Here is an 18,420-nt window from a genome sequence, read left to right as displayed (position 1 = left end):
AAAAATGTTGTTAAAATATGATTAGCCTAATCACCTTTTGAACAACTGGACCCAGATATAAGTCTCTAATTCTCGCCTCAGTTTTAAAATTGAATACGTTTCTCCACGTGAGGAAATATCTATATCATGGTACCATGTTGAATGAATTGGTCAATTAGTTTTTGTTTGACACTCAGTGCATAAATATTGTCTATCCCATACCCTATTTTAACCTGTATTTATTGAGTATTGATTTCACGAATGTCAACCATTTACAATCAATTCGATCTTGCAACCAAAGTTTATATACTAAGTGATATAAAGTACTAGATAGTTTATTTTCATATGTAACAATTTTATGCTGAAAGGTTATCATTCGTGTTTTAATTTCTATTTCTAAAGGGTAACGACCAAGCTCTATATATATCATAAAATTTGGGGTATTACTTCTCAGGTTAAGATATATTTTGCAAAATTGCAGGTGGATTTTTTTCAACCCGCATAGCCATACAGTTAAATAAGTAGTACAAGTGAATAAAACAGTTGGATATCAAAAGATATTGGAATATTTCTAATTTTCTTATAAAGACCATATATAATGTTTTTCTAACCTGTTCAGACAATCTGTTCCTGGTTTTAATGAACGTACCGTTGTGATACTATACCAAGGTAAGAGTATACAATCATCAGTGGCTCATCGTTCTAATTAAGTAAATGACTATACTTTTACTTTTTATTTGTCTTAAAGATGGCGACTTTGGCTTTTAGTGTATTGACTATTAATTTCCAATTCTTGCAATATTTTTGAAAACAATTCGGCATTCTGTAGACGTGTCGTCAGCATACAAATTTTCATTACAAAAAAAAAAAAAAAAAAACTCCAAAAAAACCCCCAAAAAACAACGTTCTAGATCATTGAGGAATTGGGAAAACAGATATGGCGACAAATTTTCACCTTGTCTCAGTCCAACATTACATATTAATCGGCAATGAGTTTCTTCCAGAGTCCAACTCAACACATTATCAAACGCTTTTTTTCTTTAATCTATGAAAGAGCTTTTGTGTGTGCGAAATATGAAAGAAATTAATGAATGGAATATAAAGATATTTTCTAACGCACACTAACCTTTTCTAAATCCTGCCTTTAATTCGATATAAGATTGATTCCATCGGCCAATTTATTTAGTATTCCTAATTATCGCCGTAAACAATTTTCCAAAACAAGAAACAAATGCATTTATTGGTTTCATAACATCAACTTTCCAGGATTCTGGAACTATTTCGTATCTAGGATTGTATTAAACAGTTTCACATATATAGGTAAAAAATATGGCAAGTATTCTTGATACACTCATTGATAAGATATCATCAATACCACTTGCTTTATTATTATTATTATTTCTCAATTTTTTGAATAAATATTTTAACTTCATCATCTATTTTTGGCTAATTAAAACTTAATATAGAATGATTATCTTGTATGACTGAAAGATCAAAATCTTCATCTTTACTCGTATTGGTGCTGAGATTTATATAAAAAAAACCTCATTAATTGGGAAATTTGTCTCACTAAGTTTACTAAGGATATCCCATAATTATTATTTCCTGTGGTTTCCCCTGAAATTCTCTCGGAGACGGAGTGAATATATCAGTAATTCCACAATCGAACATATAAGTGAAACCGGCCGCTTGTAAAATATTGTTCAGCGACATTTAATAAGATTGTGGAACCAAATTATCGGGTGTTTTTTTGTGTTTGCACAAACAATAGTTTCGTATTTTTTAACGACATTATAAATGTAATCATATTAAAGTTTAAGTATAAATTCATATCTAATTAATTAAAAGAATATGTTTCGTGTAAATCAAACTATTATATTTACAAAAATGTGTCCTTTAGCATTCATACGAAACTACGGACGTATTCCAATTGATTGAAACCGAGGCGCTACCAAGCACATTCCACAACAACCGACCGAAAGGACAGGTGCTAGTTAGCAAGGATAACAGATACACAACCACTACTTACCTGGCGTTTAACATTAATGGGCAAGGATGCAGCTTAAGCACATGAAAGCTTTGCTGCAACCACAGGTAATTGCTTTTCAACCAGAAAGGTTTAACTTGAGACAAAAATTCCAGTAGGCCTACTGTTCTATCCTCGATCTGACATTTCATTTTCTGTTGGCTTCAGGGTTTGATATACCTGAGAAGTCGCAATGATAGTCAAACTAATATAGTATCAAACTAATGTAAACTTCACAATGCATGTGGGATTAGTGGGTAGTTGACTGGAATTCAACATTTACATTCCATCTACATGTAAATGCATCTGGATACAACCCCCCCCCCCCCCCACCATTTCCACATAAATTCAACATATATATACCTGCATCCCCTCCCCCCACCACACACACACACACTCACTCCGGCAAACATCAGAATACCAAAATAACCTATATGTATTAAAGCGACTATTCGGGGAAGCAAACTTAGTCTAGATGCATTATCTGGTCTTCCAAAAGTTCTATCACAGCAATGCGATGGTCAAGTTCTGCTTGCATTGTCCAGTTTTGACCACTTTAATTCGGGAAAAGCCCTGTCCTAATATAACACATATCTATTTTTATAAGTCACGTGGTATTTCGAAAACGAGGCAGTGAGAAAACGTCAACAGAAACACGTGAATTTTTAGAGATGTCCGATTCATCAAGCAGTCAAAGCAGTAACACGGTACGTAAACACTTAATTAACATGTCATATATGATGCATGTGTGGGACTTATGCCTAAAGATTGTTTTCATATGACTTAATACATGCAATAATAACAATAAAAACTGAAATCGGTGTGAATCGGCATCCGATGCAGAGATGGGGCCCAATGTGGGGTAATCTAATGTATGTCATCGTCACCGGTGATATCGTGATCAATTCATTTACACTAAATCAATAGTTGTGTAGGCATATATATATATTAGAAAACAATCAAGACATAGTGTTATTGATTTAACAGGATATGAGTAGATGAGGTGAATGCTTACAGTAATTTAAACAATCAAATATCATGCATGTAGACCTACATGTATTTCTCGACAGAAGTGAAGCTTCGGGAAACGTTTCAATTACCAATATGTTATACATGTATACATGCACATGCACATAACGGCTATTGACAAAGCCTCTTAGCTCCAAGATTCTTACTTCCATGACGATATGTGTTTTGTTTTCTCATCAGTTTGAAGAACTTCATGTAATGAATTGCCAATTCAACCTCGAGCTCCCTGTTTAGGACGGAGTTTCCAATTTTGGACAGCTCAATTTACTATTATCAATTAATAAAGCTAAACTATTTGTATATTTAAAGATCTATTGATTCTTTATAAAAGAAATACTCAAAATATGCCATTTTATATTGTTATTTTATTTGTCTCTATATATTGAATAAATTTCAATTATGTTTAATTTTGAATAATGAGTTCCCCCATGGAAAGTTGTAATAGTTTGCATAGTACTGCTGTATGTATAACATTATTTAAATTTTGCACTTGAAGAATTCTTTTGATACCAAAGTCTTACCCCCATCATTACCATTTAAAGGAATGCTGCTGTCATTGATCACCAAACATAATCAATATACCAAATAGAGCATACGTATATAGCTATAGACTAATCATATTTTCATACCAGGCTTATGTGATCTTGTTAACTGAAGTGTATTAGAATACCTACTTTTGGTTGCTGAACATGCAAATTTCTTTAGTTTTCTATTGTTACACATATATAAATGAATTAGTATGTACATGTATACAAATATACATGTATATACAAATGTATTTATATTTTGTCTTCGATATGCATAGCAATATAAAATTCATCAGTAAACTTTTCTGTTGCATTGCATTGTAAACTTTTTCCTTCAGTTTTGCTCTTACAATAATTTCTTGCTTTCTCATCAGATAGATTATGAATATGCACAAGTCCATACATCCCCAAGGAGGGGGAGGGGATTAAGGAGGAGGGGAGGAACCTGTGGACGGCTAAGGGGTCGAGGAAGGGGTCTCGGGGCAGACAGCAGTCCAAGGATGGAGAGGGCGAGGTAGAGGAAGGGGGCCAAGGGGTGCACGTGGTACAGTTGCTGTGCTGCAGCAGGAGGATCAGGCCAGGGTACTGACATTGCAACAGCAAAGGAGAAGGGATCTACATGAACCTTGCGCTCCTATCATACAAAGCTAATAATCATATTTTTGTAATATTAGTAGTGTGACTTTCTGTATGCTACTGTTTTATGAATGTTATCCACAATTTACTTCATCATTCAAATTATTTTGACTAGTTGATAATCAATTACAAAGTACTGTATTATTTCTTTTCATATCTTTTTTATTTTGATATTTCTTTGGCATGTACACAGACAAAAAGAACAGTAGACATTTTACCAAAGCATTCAGGAGACAATTTATACTATTACTCACTGAAAGTGTTAAATTTTACCAAAAATGCACAGACCCTCTCACACATCAAACATACTTCCCATATGTGTATGAACACCTAATTTTTAACCAACCAAGTGAATGGTATGGTTATAAGACCTGTTTCTCTAGGTAGGTATTTACATTACACATGGGGGTATTTCATTTTAGTTCACAGAATATTGAAAAAATATGCAACTAGACACTTGATTAACACATTTATCAGAATGAACCATCTATGAACACAATGTTATTATAAGTTAGTAACAACTACACACAATGTTAGTACACACGTGCACCTCAAACACATTCTCACAAGTGAACACTTCGTATACACACTGATAATTGAACACTTCCTACAAACTGATAGTGAACACTTCCTACACACACTGATAATTGGACACTTCCTACAAACTGATAGTGAATAATTCCTACACACACTGATAATTGAACACTTCCTACACACACTGATAAGTGAACACTTCCTACACACACCGATAGTGAACACTTCCTACACACACTGCTAGTGAACACTTCCTACACACACTGATAAGTGAACACTTCCTACACACACTGATAGTGAACACTTCCTATACACACTGCTAGTGAACACTTCCTACACAAACTGATAAGTGAACACTTCCTGCAAACTGATAATTGAACACTTCCTACACACAATGTTGAAAGAACACCTGCATTTACTGTCAAGTGAACACTCTCAAACACACACTAGTACTGAAATGTAAACACCTGCAATACACCATTAAGTGAACACCTACCTCCTACATGTTCTGAAATTGAACACCACATTTACACAATACTTACTTCCACAAACAATTATCAAAAAACGCATACATACCTTATATAAAACCTTAGAAAAATTTGGGATGAAATTTGAGGGAAAATAGATAAGTTATATAAGTGCATTAAAATTTATCAACTCAAAAACCAAAAATAAGGAAAAACAGTTATTTTTATACATTAGAATGCTACAGTACTCCCACCCACATGGATTTGTTCTATAATAATTGTTTTATGTATTAGGATATAATCAGAAGGATGGACCCAAAGCCACTGATAAATTTAGTTCTTCAGCTAGTGTATCGTCAGCCAGGCCTAGTTTTTGACCTTTGCGAAAATGTAGGTGAACCAGAGGATCCAGGACTAGAACCAAATGTTGCTCCTCCAATTCATTTCAACTGTACTGCACATCCAACATATCTCCATTGGAGAATGATATTTGCACCACATGCTTTTCTTTGACAAGTTGTGGGTATTCGAACTGACGTGAGTTACAACAGGGCACTTTGGAAGCATATGGATTTCCTTTCTTCAACACTATCATTTTGAGTGTCTGTTTCCACAATGTCTCCTTCCTCCTCTGCAAGCTCATCATCAACATCAACCTCTTCCATTTCTATGGGATCTTCAGCCATTGGCAAGTGTTCAGGTTGACGTGTCTGAGGTATACTGGATAGTAAAAGATAATGTACAATGTAATTCATTTAAACAAGAGGCCCAATGAACCTGTATCGCTCACTTGGCTATACAGCAACTTTGAAGTTATCTCAGTTATTTCTGAAGATACTATGAAGATTACCGCTTTATCAAAATCACAGTAGGCTAGGTTTATCAATAACAATTAACTTCCAGCATACAATTAGGTTTCAGAGCCTCTGCTAGTGAGAAACCATTTTTTTTAAAGATTAAGCCTATATTTAACCCAAATTACATAGAATGAATGTCATTCATTTTGAACAAACTTGGTAGCCTTTTACACCAGCATGTTACAGGCCTAATATCAAGTCCCTGTGCCTCTTGGTTATTGAGAAAAAGTTGTTTAAAGTAAAACGTGGACACCGGATGGCCAGACAGAAAGACAGCGGGACAGACGTCGGATGCCGCCCCAGTACTCCTCCACAGCAGCATATTACAGTTATAATTATATGTTTCTTGGTTATTGACAAAAATGTCCTTTTAGTTTACTATTGAGGATGTTAGACCTGTGTGACCTTGAATGACATTGACAGCAAGGTCATCCATTTACAGACTGTGTGCAGGATGACAGGTGACAGAACATAATGTCCTGCGGGGAAATTGGGCGTACCAATACCTCTTTACTATATATACAAGTAAATGTATTATTATAGCAATAAGAACACACCATCAAAAATAACACAACATACTTACTCAATAAATGAGGTGTCATCCTCTTTAGCCTTCTGTTGGTAATGGGAAAGCAAGCTGGCATTAATGTTACTCTGGGAGTCTGACTGTAATGCTTCCACACAAGATAAATCAGACGAGTGTGATGACTGAGCTCTGAAATATTAAAATTATGAAAAATTACACAATTCTTTTAAAAACAAATATATATGCCCGAAATGGTGTATTATTTATTCATGACATGCAGTAGCAGAGCATATTTATAATTACAGAATATAAATTTAGTATGTTTGACTGCTCACCCTACCATACAATATGGTGCTGGGTCTAACAGTTAAAATATGTTGTAAAAAACAAAATAGTAAAAACATTTATGGAATTACAATGTCATATATGTGTGACCTGCTACAGTTTACTTCAACACGGAACGATGAACACTGAATAAAAAAATTAAGATACATCAATGTATATTTTGAGGGGTTATAAATCCAACATAGTTAGATCCAAGAACTTACTCTATATCTGAGACATCGGAGGTCTATCTATAGCTATAGGTTCTTTATGGGTATGTGCAGGCGTAGATGTTACTGGTGTAGGGGTGCACACATGTGATGGCGGTCCCATAGAAGTTTCAGCTGGTGTCGGGATGTCTTCACCTGCATGAACTTCTTGTGTCAATGAAGTGCACTTGAAAAATATAAAAATAATTATGTACTGCATGCTAAGTTATAATGATAATCTTTTCCCCACAAATCGTAATTTTTACCACATTTCAAAGAATGGAACAAAACAGCACTTGTATTTGAAGCCATACACCAATATTATTTGCAAATCGTTTATATTATGAGTCAACTGTATATCTGAAACATATAGGCCTATATGCCTACATGTAATATAATATGATAGTCGTCCTGAAAGTCCTACTGAACTTTACACATACACCATTTTGTATTTAATAAAGAAAACAGTAAGCTTGATAGGTCTGACATTAATCATCAGTCATACATCAATTGATAATTTTTCATAATTAAAATGATAGTGGCATAAATATAGCCTATAGCTGTGATATGCGAACAATAAAAAAACCCGTATAAATTACCCCTTACGGGGCCCCATAAAACGGAGGTGGAATGTGTCTATCTCTTCATTCTACCACAGGCGTCTGAAGTTCTGACAGTAAACCGAGATATAATACCATATAAAAAATAAGAGTATCTACTATAAAAAAAGAAATAGTAGATACTCTTATTTTTTATATGGTATTATATCTCGGTTTACTGTCAGAACTTCAGACGCCTGTGATTCTACACATCATTTTTCATTTATGTTGCTTGAAACTAATAACCATTACACTTAAGCAACATACTTTATGCATTGTTTGTCAACAAAACTAAGGACATTTACGAGTTACATTCTGATAACGATATAAAATGTGCGGCAATAGAATAGAACTGACCCTACGCAGGCTACGGGCTTACCACTTATCCAGAAGAATCCGTGCTGCATGCTCGTTTGTAGAGAAACTATTTTCTTCATTGAATGTCTTCCACCTAGTGTGTTGTTTCCCCAGTCGTATAATCGGGTTGACCTGTGACCATTTCTATTTACGTCGCTATGTTGCCGAACTCGTTACAATTCTAGGCCGACATCTCTTGGCTTCGGAAGTCATGTTTCTGCCGCTTATGTTTACGTTATACTTGCCTAGATTCTTGCGCATGCGCCCAAAGCGGGAAATTTGCATTTTATCTCGTCATTCGACAGTGAGAGGATTCCCCAGAAAATTATTATTTTTTAATTCTAGGGGTTACATATCGCCAAAACTTCAATAAGAATTTTTCATAAGAGTGTATTTTCTTTATGGATTTGCCGTTTTTTCAACTTTGACCTATTTCTTCCCCGAATAGTCGCTTTAAGGGAAAATTCCCAAACTTAAAATTTCTTTGGCGAATTGAAGCATTATAGAATTTAAAGCAAAAGTCTGTCAAGGAACCTTCTTTCATCCTTTAACTCTGGAAAACAAACTCTGTAATGCTTTTCTGTTGCATATAAGGTTAAGAATTTTAATAAGTTAAAGAATATTGATGAAACTGACCCAAGGTTTGAAAAAAAAAAAACTTTTCAAGGTAGAGCTTTTATGAGGTCTACTTCTAGAAGATACCATTAAAACAACTATTCTGTGATAATTTCTATATTTATCATGGTGACAGGATGGGGCAGCCAAAATATGCGCCATAACATGGTCAGCAAATAACCAGAAGATGGCAGCCTGTACGTCAGACCGGGTGGTGCTATTGTTTGATGAACAGGGAGAGAAGAGAGACAAATTCTCTTTAAGACCAGCTGATGCCAAGGTAAGTTTAAAATGGAATTATATTGTTTTACATATTACACATTTATAATTAAAGAAGTAAAAAAAATGTAATCGGAAATGAACCAAGTATTTAGTTGTTTTAATAATTAATATACATTATGTATTTTTATATTAATTTTGCTTCCATTCACATTCAGTATGGGAAGAAAAGTTACACTGTGAAGGGATTAGCATTTTCACCAGACTCGCTGAAAATAGCTGTGGGACAGACAGATAATATCATTTATGTATACAAGATTGGAGAGGACTGGTAAGTTAACAGTAAGCCATTATCACATTAATTCAGAGAGAAGTGTCTGAAACACTTTTCAAAGTATCTGAAAAATATAAACTAAAAGTGTTCATCATCTAAGCATGTTACAAGGATCTGAGAAATGGTTTTGTGGACAATGACTTGTGCCCATGTTTAATGTGATTTTCATCGAAGATTAATAAAAAAAAGAAGATAACATTGTCATTTCATTTTAAATTAATTGTCATCATTTAGGGGCGATAAGAAGACCATCTGTAACAAGTTCGTACAACAGAGTGCCGTCACCTGTATGATCTGGCCAAATGATCAGCCGATTGTTTTCGGATTAGCCGATGGAAAGGTAAGAACATATCATTAGTATAATTCATTACCTAGGTTTTTCCATCATTTCTTTTATTATAGGTTCACGAGTCTTATGTTTTTACTCACAGAATACTAATTATCTATACTATCTTATTTTGCATAGATGCATGTACTTTTATGGTCATTAGGCATAAAGGATAGCAGAACCAGAATAACACCCATTTACATGTTACCTGATATTAATGTTTTGTTACATAGACTGGCGATTTCTTTTGATTACATTGACATTGAATACATACCTTTGTAAGAAAAAATTCTATCAGCTTCATAAAAAAGACAATCTTATATGTTAATGGAAAATTTAGAGTGTGATATAAAAATATCTAGATGAACTACCAGACTAGTCTATTTACATTAATGCTAGGTACTTTTAGATTAATAGAAATTATCTAAAACATTTATCAACACCTGTGTCTTTAGAACATATTTTTCATGTGAATTTACGTCTTGGCTTAAATACAGTACTACTTGTGTTGATCAGGTGAGAGCAGCAAACATCAAAACCAACAAATCATCTACAATATATGGAACAGACTCCTATGTAGTCTCCTTGGCACCAAAGTATGTAGACATAATGTCACTGATTGTTTTCATAATATAGTCATCAGCTTAGATGTAGATATCAAATTAGTCTCTGGAATATATAATTATGTACTTAACTTTTATACTTATTACTAGTAGCTTTTAAGTTAAATATTTTAAGTTTTTCAATAATTAAATTGGTGAATTGCAGAGTTTTTTTGCATAAGGATATAATATTATATATCACAGATTCTCTGACTAATGATTTTTAACAATGAAATTCATGACTTCCATGTAACACTACACATTTTCTCTTCCAGTCCAACAGGAAAAGGTTTCCTATCGGGCCATGCTGATGGTGCCATTGTTCGCTACTTCTTTGATGATGAAGGTTCTGGAGATTCTCAGGTGTGTTGATTGGTATTTGTTTTATCAGATTCGGGATATATTTTCTGACAAAGCATGTATCATCTATCAGTTTTAAGTTCCTTCAAACTGTGAGTCAGTGATTGTCTGATTATGATGTGAAATCTCAACATGCTATTTTGCAAGTGTAAATTTAATTCTTTCATTTGAAAAAAAACTTGAAAATTTAGACCTAGGGAAATGGTATTCCATTAAAATATCTACATGACCCCAGGACTCCAAAATAAATCAATTTTGTCCATGGTTTGATTTCCTTCATATGACCTCTATGTAATTTATTAAAGAAATTCTATATGTAGTACCACTTAACAAAACGTGGAGTCCTGCATGGACGGGATATACATTTTACTGGAATAGCCCTAACTAGCTATACAGTTTACAAGCCCTATGAAAGTCTGTAATTGTGATAATCTCTGTTGATGATACTGGTAGTTGTCTCACAAAGGTAGGTTATTGTGGAAGTGAAACATACAGGAATTCTAAATAATTTATTCTAATAATTTGATTTCAGGGTAAGGTATGCACACACCCCTGTCCACCCTATGCCTTGGCATTCTCCCAGAATTCAATCGTAGCAGCCGGCTGTGACAAGAGAATCATTGCATACGGAAGAGATGGTAGAAGTTTCCAACATTTTGACTTCAGTCGAGAAACTGACGAGCATGAATTTACAACTGCTGTGTGTAGTCCCAGTGGCCAATCTGTTGTTATTGGAAGTTTTGACAAGTAAGTAGACTTTGCTTTTGTTAATCATTGACAAGTACAGATTTGTATGCAATCTGATAGTAAAGATTTTTTATCTGCCATTTTGTATTAACAAATTTTTCTGAAAATTACTTAACTTCATTGTTTGATATTAAAGGTACATAATGTAATAAATAAATTAAAATTTGAATTTTTTTTTTAAAATTTCTTTAGAAATTTCTCAGAAATTTCAAGAATTTGTTTTTCATTTTGTCTTAGTAAAACTTGACTATGCAGATATAGCAGTTTTCTTGTGTTAAAATTAAGATTGGATCTGATAATATTTTTTTCAGATTGAGAACTTTAAACTGGAGCCCTAGACGACAGATGTGGGATGAACCAAAGTTAAAGGAGATCAGGAATCTGTACACTATCACGGCCCTGGCCTGGAAGAAGGATGGATCGCGTGTCACATGTGTAAGTGTCACCGGGCAGCACATGCAATTCATCACATGACGAAAGTGTTAAGTGTTACGAACGTTCTGGAAATGTCACACAATGAAAGTTTGAATATTGTTGAACATTAAAAATCCAGATATAGTCAGAGAATAAAATATCATGTTAACACAATTGTCCATGAAATTTTAAATTTTACTAAAAAGAAAGAATGTGATATCTCATATTACATGAAATAGTGTCAATATCTGACGGGGTATTTACCTAATTATCAGTTCTGTTTCACACTTGAAGTGATGAAAGATCAGTAAAAATAATTGAAATAGGAACAAAAGCTTAAACTCAGAAACTGTTGGTATGGTTTTTGTCTGGAAATGAGAATCAGCTTGTTGACAGTATATAGCTCGGTATTGTAGGTTATAACATTACTTATATTTAGCAAATTTACAGTAAGTTGTGACTGTGAAGGGTTATACAATAATTGTACATTTCATACTAAGGAGCTGCACACATTGTTTTGAAGATAACTTAAAATATGTATTATACAAATTGAGTGAGACAGAAATGCTTTTCATTACAGGGAACCCTCTGTGGAGGTGTAGAAATCTTTGACTGCTGTCTTAAGAGAACCATTTACAAGAACAAGTTTGAGATGACACATGTTGGACTGAGTCAGGTAAATCAAGCTCTACACGAGTTGCTGTTAGACACTACAGTCATTGTCATGGTCAGCATATATCATAAAAAAGCAATTTAAAAAGTAGAAAGTGTGGATTTGTATACTTGTTAAGATACTTGACTGAACATCTTTTAGAGAAAGGTTCATATTTAACATGAATTCTTCATTTTTAATTAATGAATACTTCATCCTCAGGTGATTGTGAAGAACATGTCCAATCAGAGCAGGGTTGTACTCAAGTCTCACTATGGCTACGAGATTGATGAGGTCAGGATCATGGGGAAAGACCGCTACTTGATAGCTCACACATCGGACACCATTCTTTTGGGGGACCTCACATCCAACAAACTCAGCGAGGTAAAATCTGAAAATTATCAAAGAGGGAATTATTCATATTTTGATTATAAGCAGTTTTAATATTTTTGTTTTTCATTACATGGCTAAATTCTTTTAACTATGTGAGGTTAAGATTAAAACCTTAATCTTAGTATCACTGATGTGATGAATACTTAATTTGGTACCTATGTTTTTTGTAATATTTAACTTAAAAAGTGAAATAAAAATGTGTAACTTATAAAGTGAAATAAATGTGATTTTTATAAGAGTTTTTCTTTTGTAGATTCCTTGGCATGGAACAGGAGGAAATGAGAAATACTACTTCGACAATGAAAGTGTAAGTTTGGATAGTCTGCATTCTCATTTGAGGGGTTCAGTTTCAAGAACCCTTAAGGACTGCTTAACTCTTTCCGTACTCATGACGACTACACGCATCACAATTAACATGCCTTCCATCTTTTGTGACGACTCAAATCGATACTTGATATTACTTGCTGGTTCAGCATAGTCATAAGAAGAAATTGACACGGAATTGATGATTATTAGAAATAATAAGCAATGTAAATATTGTATTGATGAATTATTTTACGTACCAGAAGCATATTCATTTGTTAAGATTGTCTATTTCAAAGAATTCTGCCGGTTCATGCCGGGTTGTTTACATAGCTACAAAATGGCGGCCTCAAATTTACTTTCGTTTTCTGCGAGATTGTGGAGGTGTTAAACACAATAAAGCTATTAAAAACGATAGAATATATATGATTGAGTAACGTTTACCATCAAAATAAGTAAGAAATACGTAAAATATTTTTACACAACGAAAAACGATGTTTTGGCTTCATGATTACTTGCATATGTGTGACACATGTGCCGATCAACATGTCATTTCCCGCGATTCTGCCTGGTGATTTCGCCGTATTTCAAACGAAAAATTGTGTAAAAGAGTTTCTGTACTCAGTACTCGTTCCATATGATAAACTTCATTTAATATTAAGCATCACACAACAGTAAAAGATCATTTTATCGATGTCTGATGTGATAGCCATATGCTCCAATACACAAAGGACCTACCCAGCATTCACTTCCGGTAGCGACCGCGAAATTTGAATGAGTACGTAAAGAGTTAAAATGCTGAACCTACCACAAAAAATAATCTGATGTTTATTTCCAGAAACTTTATTGTCTCTACAATGAACTTGTTCTGCATATAAGTGCATGTCATAGCAGTTACTTTAAATAGAGAAAAAACATTGTTTTTGACATGAAGTATTAAGTAATATAACAGTATCAATTTTAATAGGAGAGATAAAAAGTAAAATGAAATGTATTGCTAAGCTACAAAAAATTTAAACTGGTGTTAAAATGTATGTCATCCAGTTAAATTCTCGATTTTCTTGTGGAATTGTAGGTTTGCATGATTTTCAATGCTGGTGAGCTGTCTCTGATTGAGTATGGGGCCAATGAAGTGCTAGGATCTGTTAGGACAGAGTTCATGAACCCTCACCTAATAAGGTAGGTAACACAGATTATTTACACTAGTCTCATACCTGTCAGGGGGTCAGAACTGGAGTTGTTCTGAGGAATTGGGAAGGCAGAATCTTGATATGGGCTATTCATATTTACCACGGTTGTAAAAATTCCTATGGGCCATTTGCTTTTCGTCTTTGCAAAACTTTCAAATTCCTATGGGCCATTTGCTTTTCGTCTTTGCAAGACTTTCAAATTCCTATGGGCCATTTGCTTTTCGTCTTTGCAAGACTTTCAAATTTCTATGGGCCATTAAGAACTTTCATATGCTCATGGCCCTTGTCATTCCCAACCCCTGCATTCTATTATCTGTCACTCATGTTAAATTTGTTTTGACAATAAATAAAATCTAATAAGTGTTTAATTGTTAAATAATTCGGTTATGTTTGATTCACAGTGTAAGACTGAATGAGAGGAAGCAAAGAGGAGTGGATGACAACAAAAAGATAGCTTACCTCCTTGATCTGAAGACTGTTGCTATTGGTAGGTATTGAATCAGATGTACTATGTATAAAGCAAAAAAAAGATGGAGGACTCGTGAAACAGAACCCTTATGGTTAAGCTGATATTGAAACTAGGTGTAACATACAGTTGTCTTTGTTGCTTTCACCTCTTTGAACTTATTTTAGAATTACCTTTAAACAAACTTGATTAAGTTTTAAGAATCAGAATATGTCTGTATGTGTATATTGGAACATTAAATGAAAGAAAATGTTTTAAAAATGTGTTGGTATATTAACTTTTAAGGTTGACTGCTAAGTTAAACTTACAGGTATTTTAAGATTAATTTTACTTTACGAAAAACTTTTTTTTTTTTTACCTTTCAGTCGACTTGAACTCTGGTTTGACCCTGGGTCAAGTTAATCATGAGTCCAAAATTGATTGGCTGGAACTCAACGAAACTGGACGCAAGATGTTGTTCCGAGACAAGAGGATGAGGGTAATGCTCTGTTACAGTACTTGGTCCTTTATTCATGTGTTCACATAAATCTGTTGATTAATTAATTGCATTTTGAAAATTTGCAATAATTCTTTTCACTATTTTGTTTTATTTTTCTGGTACATATGTGTTTTGGGACTTATAATTCTGCAGAATTCTTTTTAAATGAAAATATAGCATTTAATATAAATTTACATTTTAATAGCTCAAATTTCTAGAATTTAGTTTTATGTTTGCTTTCCCTAAAACATCAGGATTTGAAATATAAGACTGGATTAATTGTATGTTACAACTAAAGTTACAATTTATTACTTGCAATTATAATGTGTGAAAGTAAATCAGATCAGAATTGGACTTCTTAAGGAATATTTTGTTCTTGTTTTCAGCTCAACTTGTATGATGTGGAGTCTAAGCAGAGAACTACTATCCTCAACTACTGTTCCTATGTACAGGTAGAGACATGAAATATGGCCACATACTAATTCATTGGTCGACATTTCCCAACAGCTCAAGATTTCATCATGAGGCTTTTTCAGTGTATTATCATGTTTGAATTGCTAAGTGATACAATATTCATTTACCGTAAAAACCTGTGTTATTTGCACAGTTTTTTTTGTACTGAAAAAGGTTTAAAGTTGGGGTTGCGCAAATTATACAGGTTGAAATGTTTTCAAAACTTTTTACAGAAAAAAAGATTGTCAGTTCTAATTGTCTGCCATCTTGGAAAAAGATGGAAATTCCAGTTAGGAACTAATAAATACCAATAAAAGCAGTAAAAATGAACACATTTATTTATTTATTTATTTATTTAGTAAAACACTCTCCTCTTTGACCCTGGCTGTTAATAGGACGTTAAACAAAACAAACCAAACAAACCAAATCCTCTTGATAAGTTTCTGTTGTGATATTTTGAGTTGTCTCCCGTTAACAGTGGGTGCCAGGCAGTGACGTGGTGGTTGGACAGAACCGCGGTAACTTGTGTGTCTGGTACAACATTGATGCCCCAGAACGTGTCACCATGTTCCCACTCAAGGTAATGTTCCCCTAAATAACTCTATAAGTCTATCATCAGTAAATCCCATCAACTGAATTTGAAATTGTTTTTTGTGTCAGATAAAAATGGTGGATTGTTGATTTAAAGAAACCAACGGATTGAATTTCAGTATATGCTATTAAAACTAGCTTATAACATATGATGAAATATTCAGTTGTTCACTGTTGAGAAATAAAAGTCTGTTTTAGCCCTCAATGTGAATACTGTTCATATTTATAACCTTTTCTTCCATCGCATATATTGAATATTGACCTGAGAAGCTATAACAGTTACTGAATATTCTGAAAATGGATTAAAAATCAGTTCAATATGACATGGGAATCATTTCTAAGGTAGCAATGAAATAAACAGCTACTTACTTCAAAAGTCAAAGCAGTTACTGTTTACAACAAAGTTTTGAATTAGAAGGGAATTATTTTTATTGATGTTGTGTGACCTTCAGGGTGACATCGTAGACCTGGAGAGGACAGATGGTAAGACCGATGTTGTGGTCAACGAAGGAGTGACCACTATCTCCTACACACTGGACGAGGGACTAATTGAGTTTGGGACAGCCATCGATGATGGTGATTTTGAAAGGTAAGATAAAAGATCATGGTATCAGTGATGTGGTAGCAGATTGGGTAACTATATTTGGTGTAGTAGAATGCTACATAATCCAACACCACATATCTGAACTTTCAAATATTTAAAGTCTTGCTGTGTCCATAACATAACAAATTTACCAGTTGTCATGAAATCACATATCCAAACATCTACACATTAACCAAACAAAATGTCCCTCTCTGAAACATTCTTAATGTGTTATAGTTTTGCATTATTATTGTATGACCGACATAAATGAACATTTAGGAGATTATTTAACTTAAGAGATTTAATGAGAAGAAAAAGTAGTGTTGTATGGTGCATTTCTACAAAAGATCAAATGATTTGATCGGATGGCACAATGTCTATTATCAACTTTTGAAAATTATCTGTATGTATGATACAGGTCCCTTGGACCTCTTCTTTTGAAAATATGATTTCAATTAGAAATAGATGTTGGCGGTGTTGAAAAGTGAAAATTTTGTTTGTGTGATTTGTCCCATAGGGCAGTGTCTTTCCTTGAGACCCTGGAGATGTCGGCGGAGACTGAAGCCATGTGGAAAACACTGAGCAAACTTTCTATGGAGGACCGTCAACTGCACATAGCAGAGAGGTAGGAGTTCTTATATTACAACTTCCTCCAGATTCTGATCTGACTTAATAGGATCAGTGTTATCAACATTTCTGTGTTTGCATCATCTAGAAATTTGAAAACATTTGGACCGTGATGTATTGGTACCAACTGATTGTTATTATTAAAAATGTGTCGAGCGTTGGGTACTCTGGCCTTTCAGCCTTTTAGTGGATGAGAAAAGATAGGAAAATAGTATGGAGTGACAGGGAGGCAGGGAAAGGAGATTGGGGAGTAGTCTGTTGTATCGTATCTAGAATATATCTATAATTTTGAAGGTGACAAATTTGGTATTCCAGAATAAAATGATGTAAATGCAGCCTAGTCAAGGCTTTTTTTCTTACCCTTGATATTTTGCTATTTTGTATGTGGTATTATATGTACATTTAGATTTTGAAGAATTAAAATATGATAAATTTTCAAGTAAAATAACCAGTTGTTTTCTAATTTACCCAAGAGACAAAAAACTCACTTTGGAGAGTCAAAAATATACTTCGTAATCTTAGGTGTTTCAGAATCCCTGTTTTTCTGTGGTACTTTTAATGTGTTAAAATCCCTGATTGCCCAGTAAATGTTTACTCATTATGTTCGTGACATATGTTAAAGTATATTCTGACTATCACCATGCAGTCAGTAAAATCATCAATCAGCCAGGACTAGAAGTGGTATCGTCCATTTTACTTTACAGATGTTACTCTGCCCTCGGAGACATAGCCAAAGCTCGGTACATGAAGGAAACCTTTAGAATCGCCGAGGAAATTGCTCAGACTACTGTAAGTAATATTCCCTAACTTGTGGCTGCTGTCTGTAAAATTTTAGCTGACATCTCTGTTTAGTGTCTGGCAATATTTCATTAATTTGGCAGTACATGTATGTGAACGCTTTATAATTGCATACGGATGATATATATACCCTGCTGAAAAGAGTGATTGTTTTTTGTGAAAATACTGTTGATATGACTAGTATTACTTTCATGATT

General features: G+C 34.0%; 1 protein-coding gene and 1 long non-coding RNA gene across 2 annotated transcripts in view; one reads left to right on the top strand and one right to left on the bottom strand.

The window, feature by feature from the left end:
* Positions 1 to 1,920: 1,920 nt before the first annotated feature.
* LOC117326163 (intraflagellar transport protein 172 homolog) overlaps positions 1,921 to 18,420 on the top strand; it is a 43,550-nt gene continuing 27,050 nt past the window's right edge. Inside the window, exons 1-19 of the mRNA XM_033882802.1 lie at positions 1,921 to 2,073; positions 8,822 to 8,965; positions 9,123 to 9,235; positions 9,473 to 9,578; positions 10,083 to 10,162; positions 10,444 to 10,531; positions 11,061 to 11,275; positions 11,587 to 11,710; positions 12,270 to 12,365; positions 12,564 to 12,725; positions 12,988 to 13,041; positions 14,113 to 14,216; positions 14,629 to 14,714; positions 15,059 to 15,171; positions 15,558 to 15,623; positions 16,103 to 16,204; positions 16,668 to 16,804; positions 17,316 to 17,423; positions 18,130 to 18,214. Of these exons, the coding sequence (XP_033738693.1) occupies positions 2,035 to 2,073; positions 8,822 to 8,965; positions 9,123 to 9,235; positions 9,473 to 9,578; positions 10,083 to 10,162; positions 10,444 to 10,531; positions 11,061 to 11,275; positions 11,587 to 11,710; positions 12,270 to 12,365; positions 12,564 to 12,725; positions 12,988 to 13,041; positions 14,113 to 14,216; positions 14,629 to 14,714; positions 15,059 to 15,171; positions 15,558 to 15,623; positions 16,103 to 16,204; positions 16,668 to 16,804; positions 17,316 to 17,423; positions 18,130 to 18,214 (2,022 nt within the window). The 5' untranslated portion in view covers positions 1,921 to 2,034. The remainder of the gene's footprint in view (positions 2,074 to 8,821; positions 8,966 to 9,122; positions 9,236 to 9,472; positions 9,579 to 10,082; positions 10,163 to 10,443; positions 10,532 to 11,060; positions 11,276 to 11,586; positions 11,711 to 12,269; positions 12,366 to 12,563; positions 12,726 to 12,987; positions 13,042 to 14,112; positions 14,217 to 14,628; positions 14,715 to 15,058; positions 15,172 to 15,557; positions 15,624 to 16,102; positions 16,205 to 16,667; positions 16,805 to 17,315; positions 17,424 to 18,129; positions 18,215 to 18,420) is intronic.
* On the bottom strand, positions 5,001 to 8,298 carry LOC117326164. The gene is made up of 4 exons (XR_004532433.1): positions 8,093 to 8,298; positions 7,130 to 7,301; positions 6,639 to 6,770; positions 5,001 to 5,918 (listed from the first exon to the last, which is right to left on the bottom strand). It is a non-coding gene; the product is annotated as an uncharacterized LOC117326164 (long non-coding RNA).

This window comes from Pecten maximus, chromosome 4 (genome assembly GCF_902652985.1).
Source record: "Pecten maximus chromosome 4, xPecMax1.1, whole genome shotgun sequence".
Lineage (NCBI taxonomy): Eukaryota > Metazoa > Mollusca > Bivalvia > Pectinida > Pectinidae > Pecten > Pecten maximus.
This window is presented reverse-complemented; position numbering and strand designations above follow the sequence as displayed.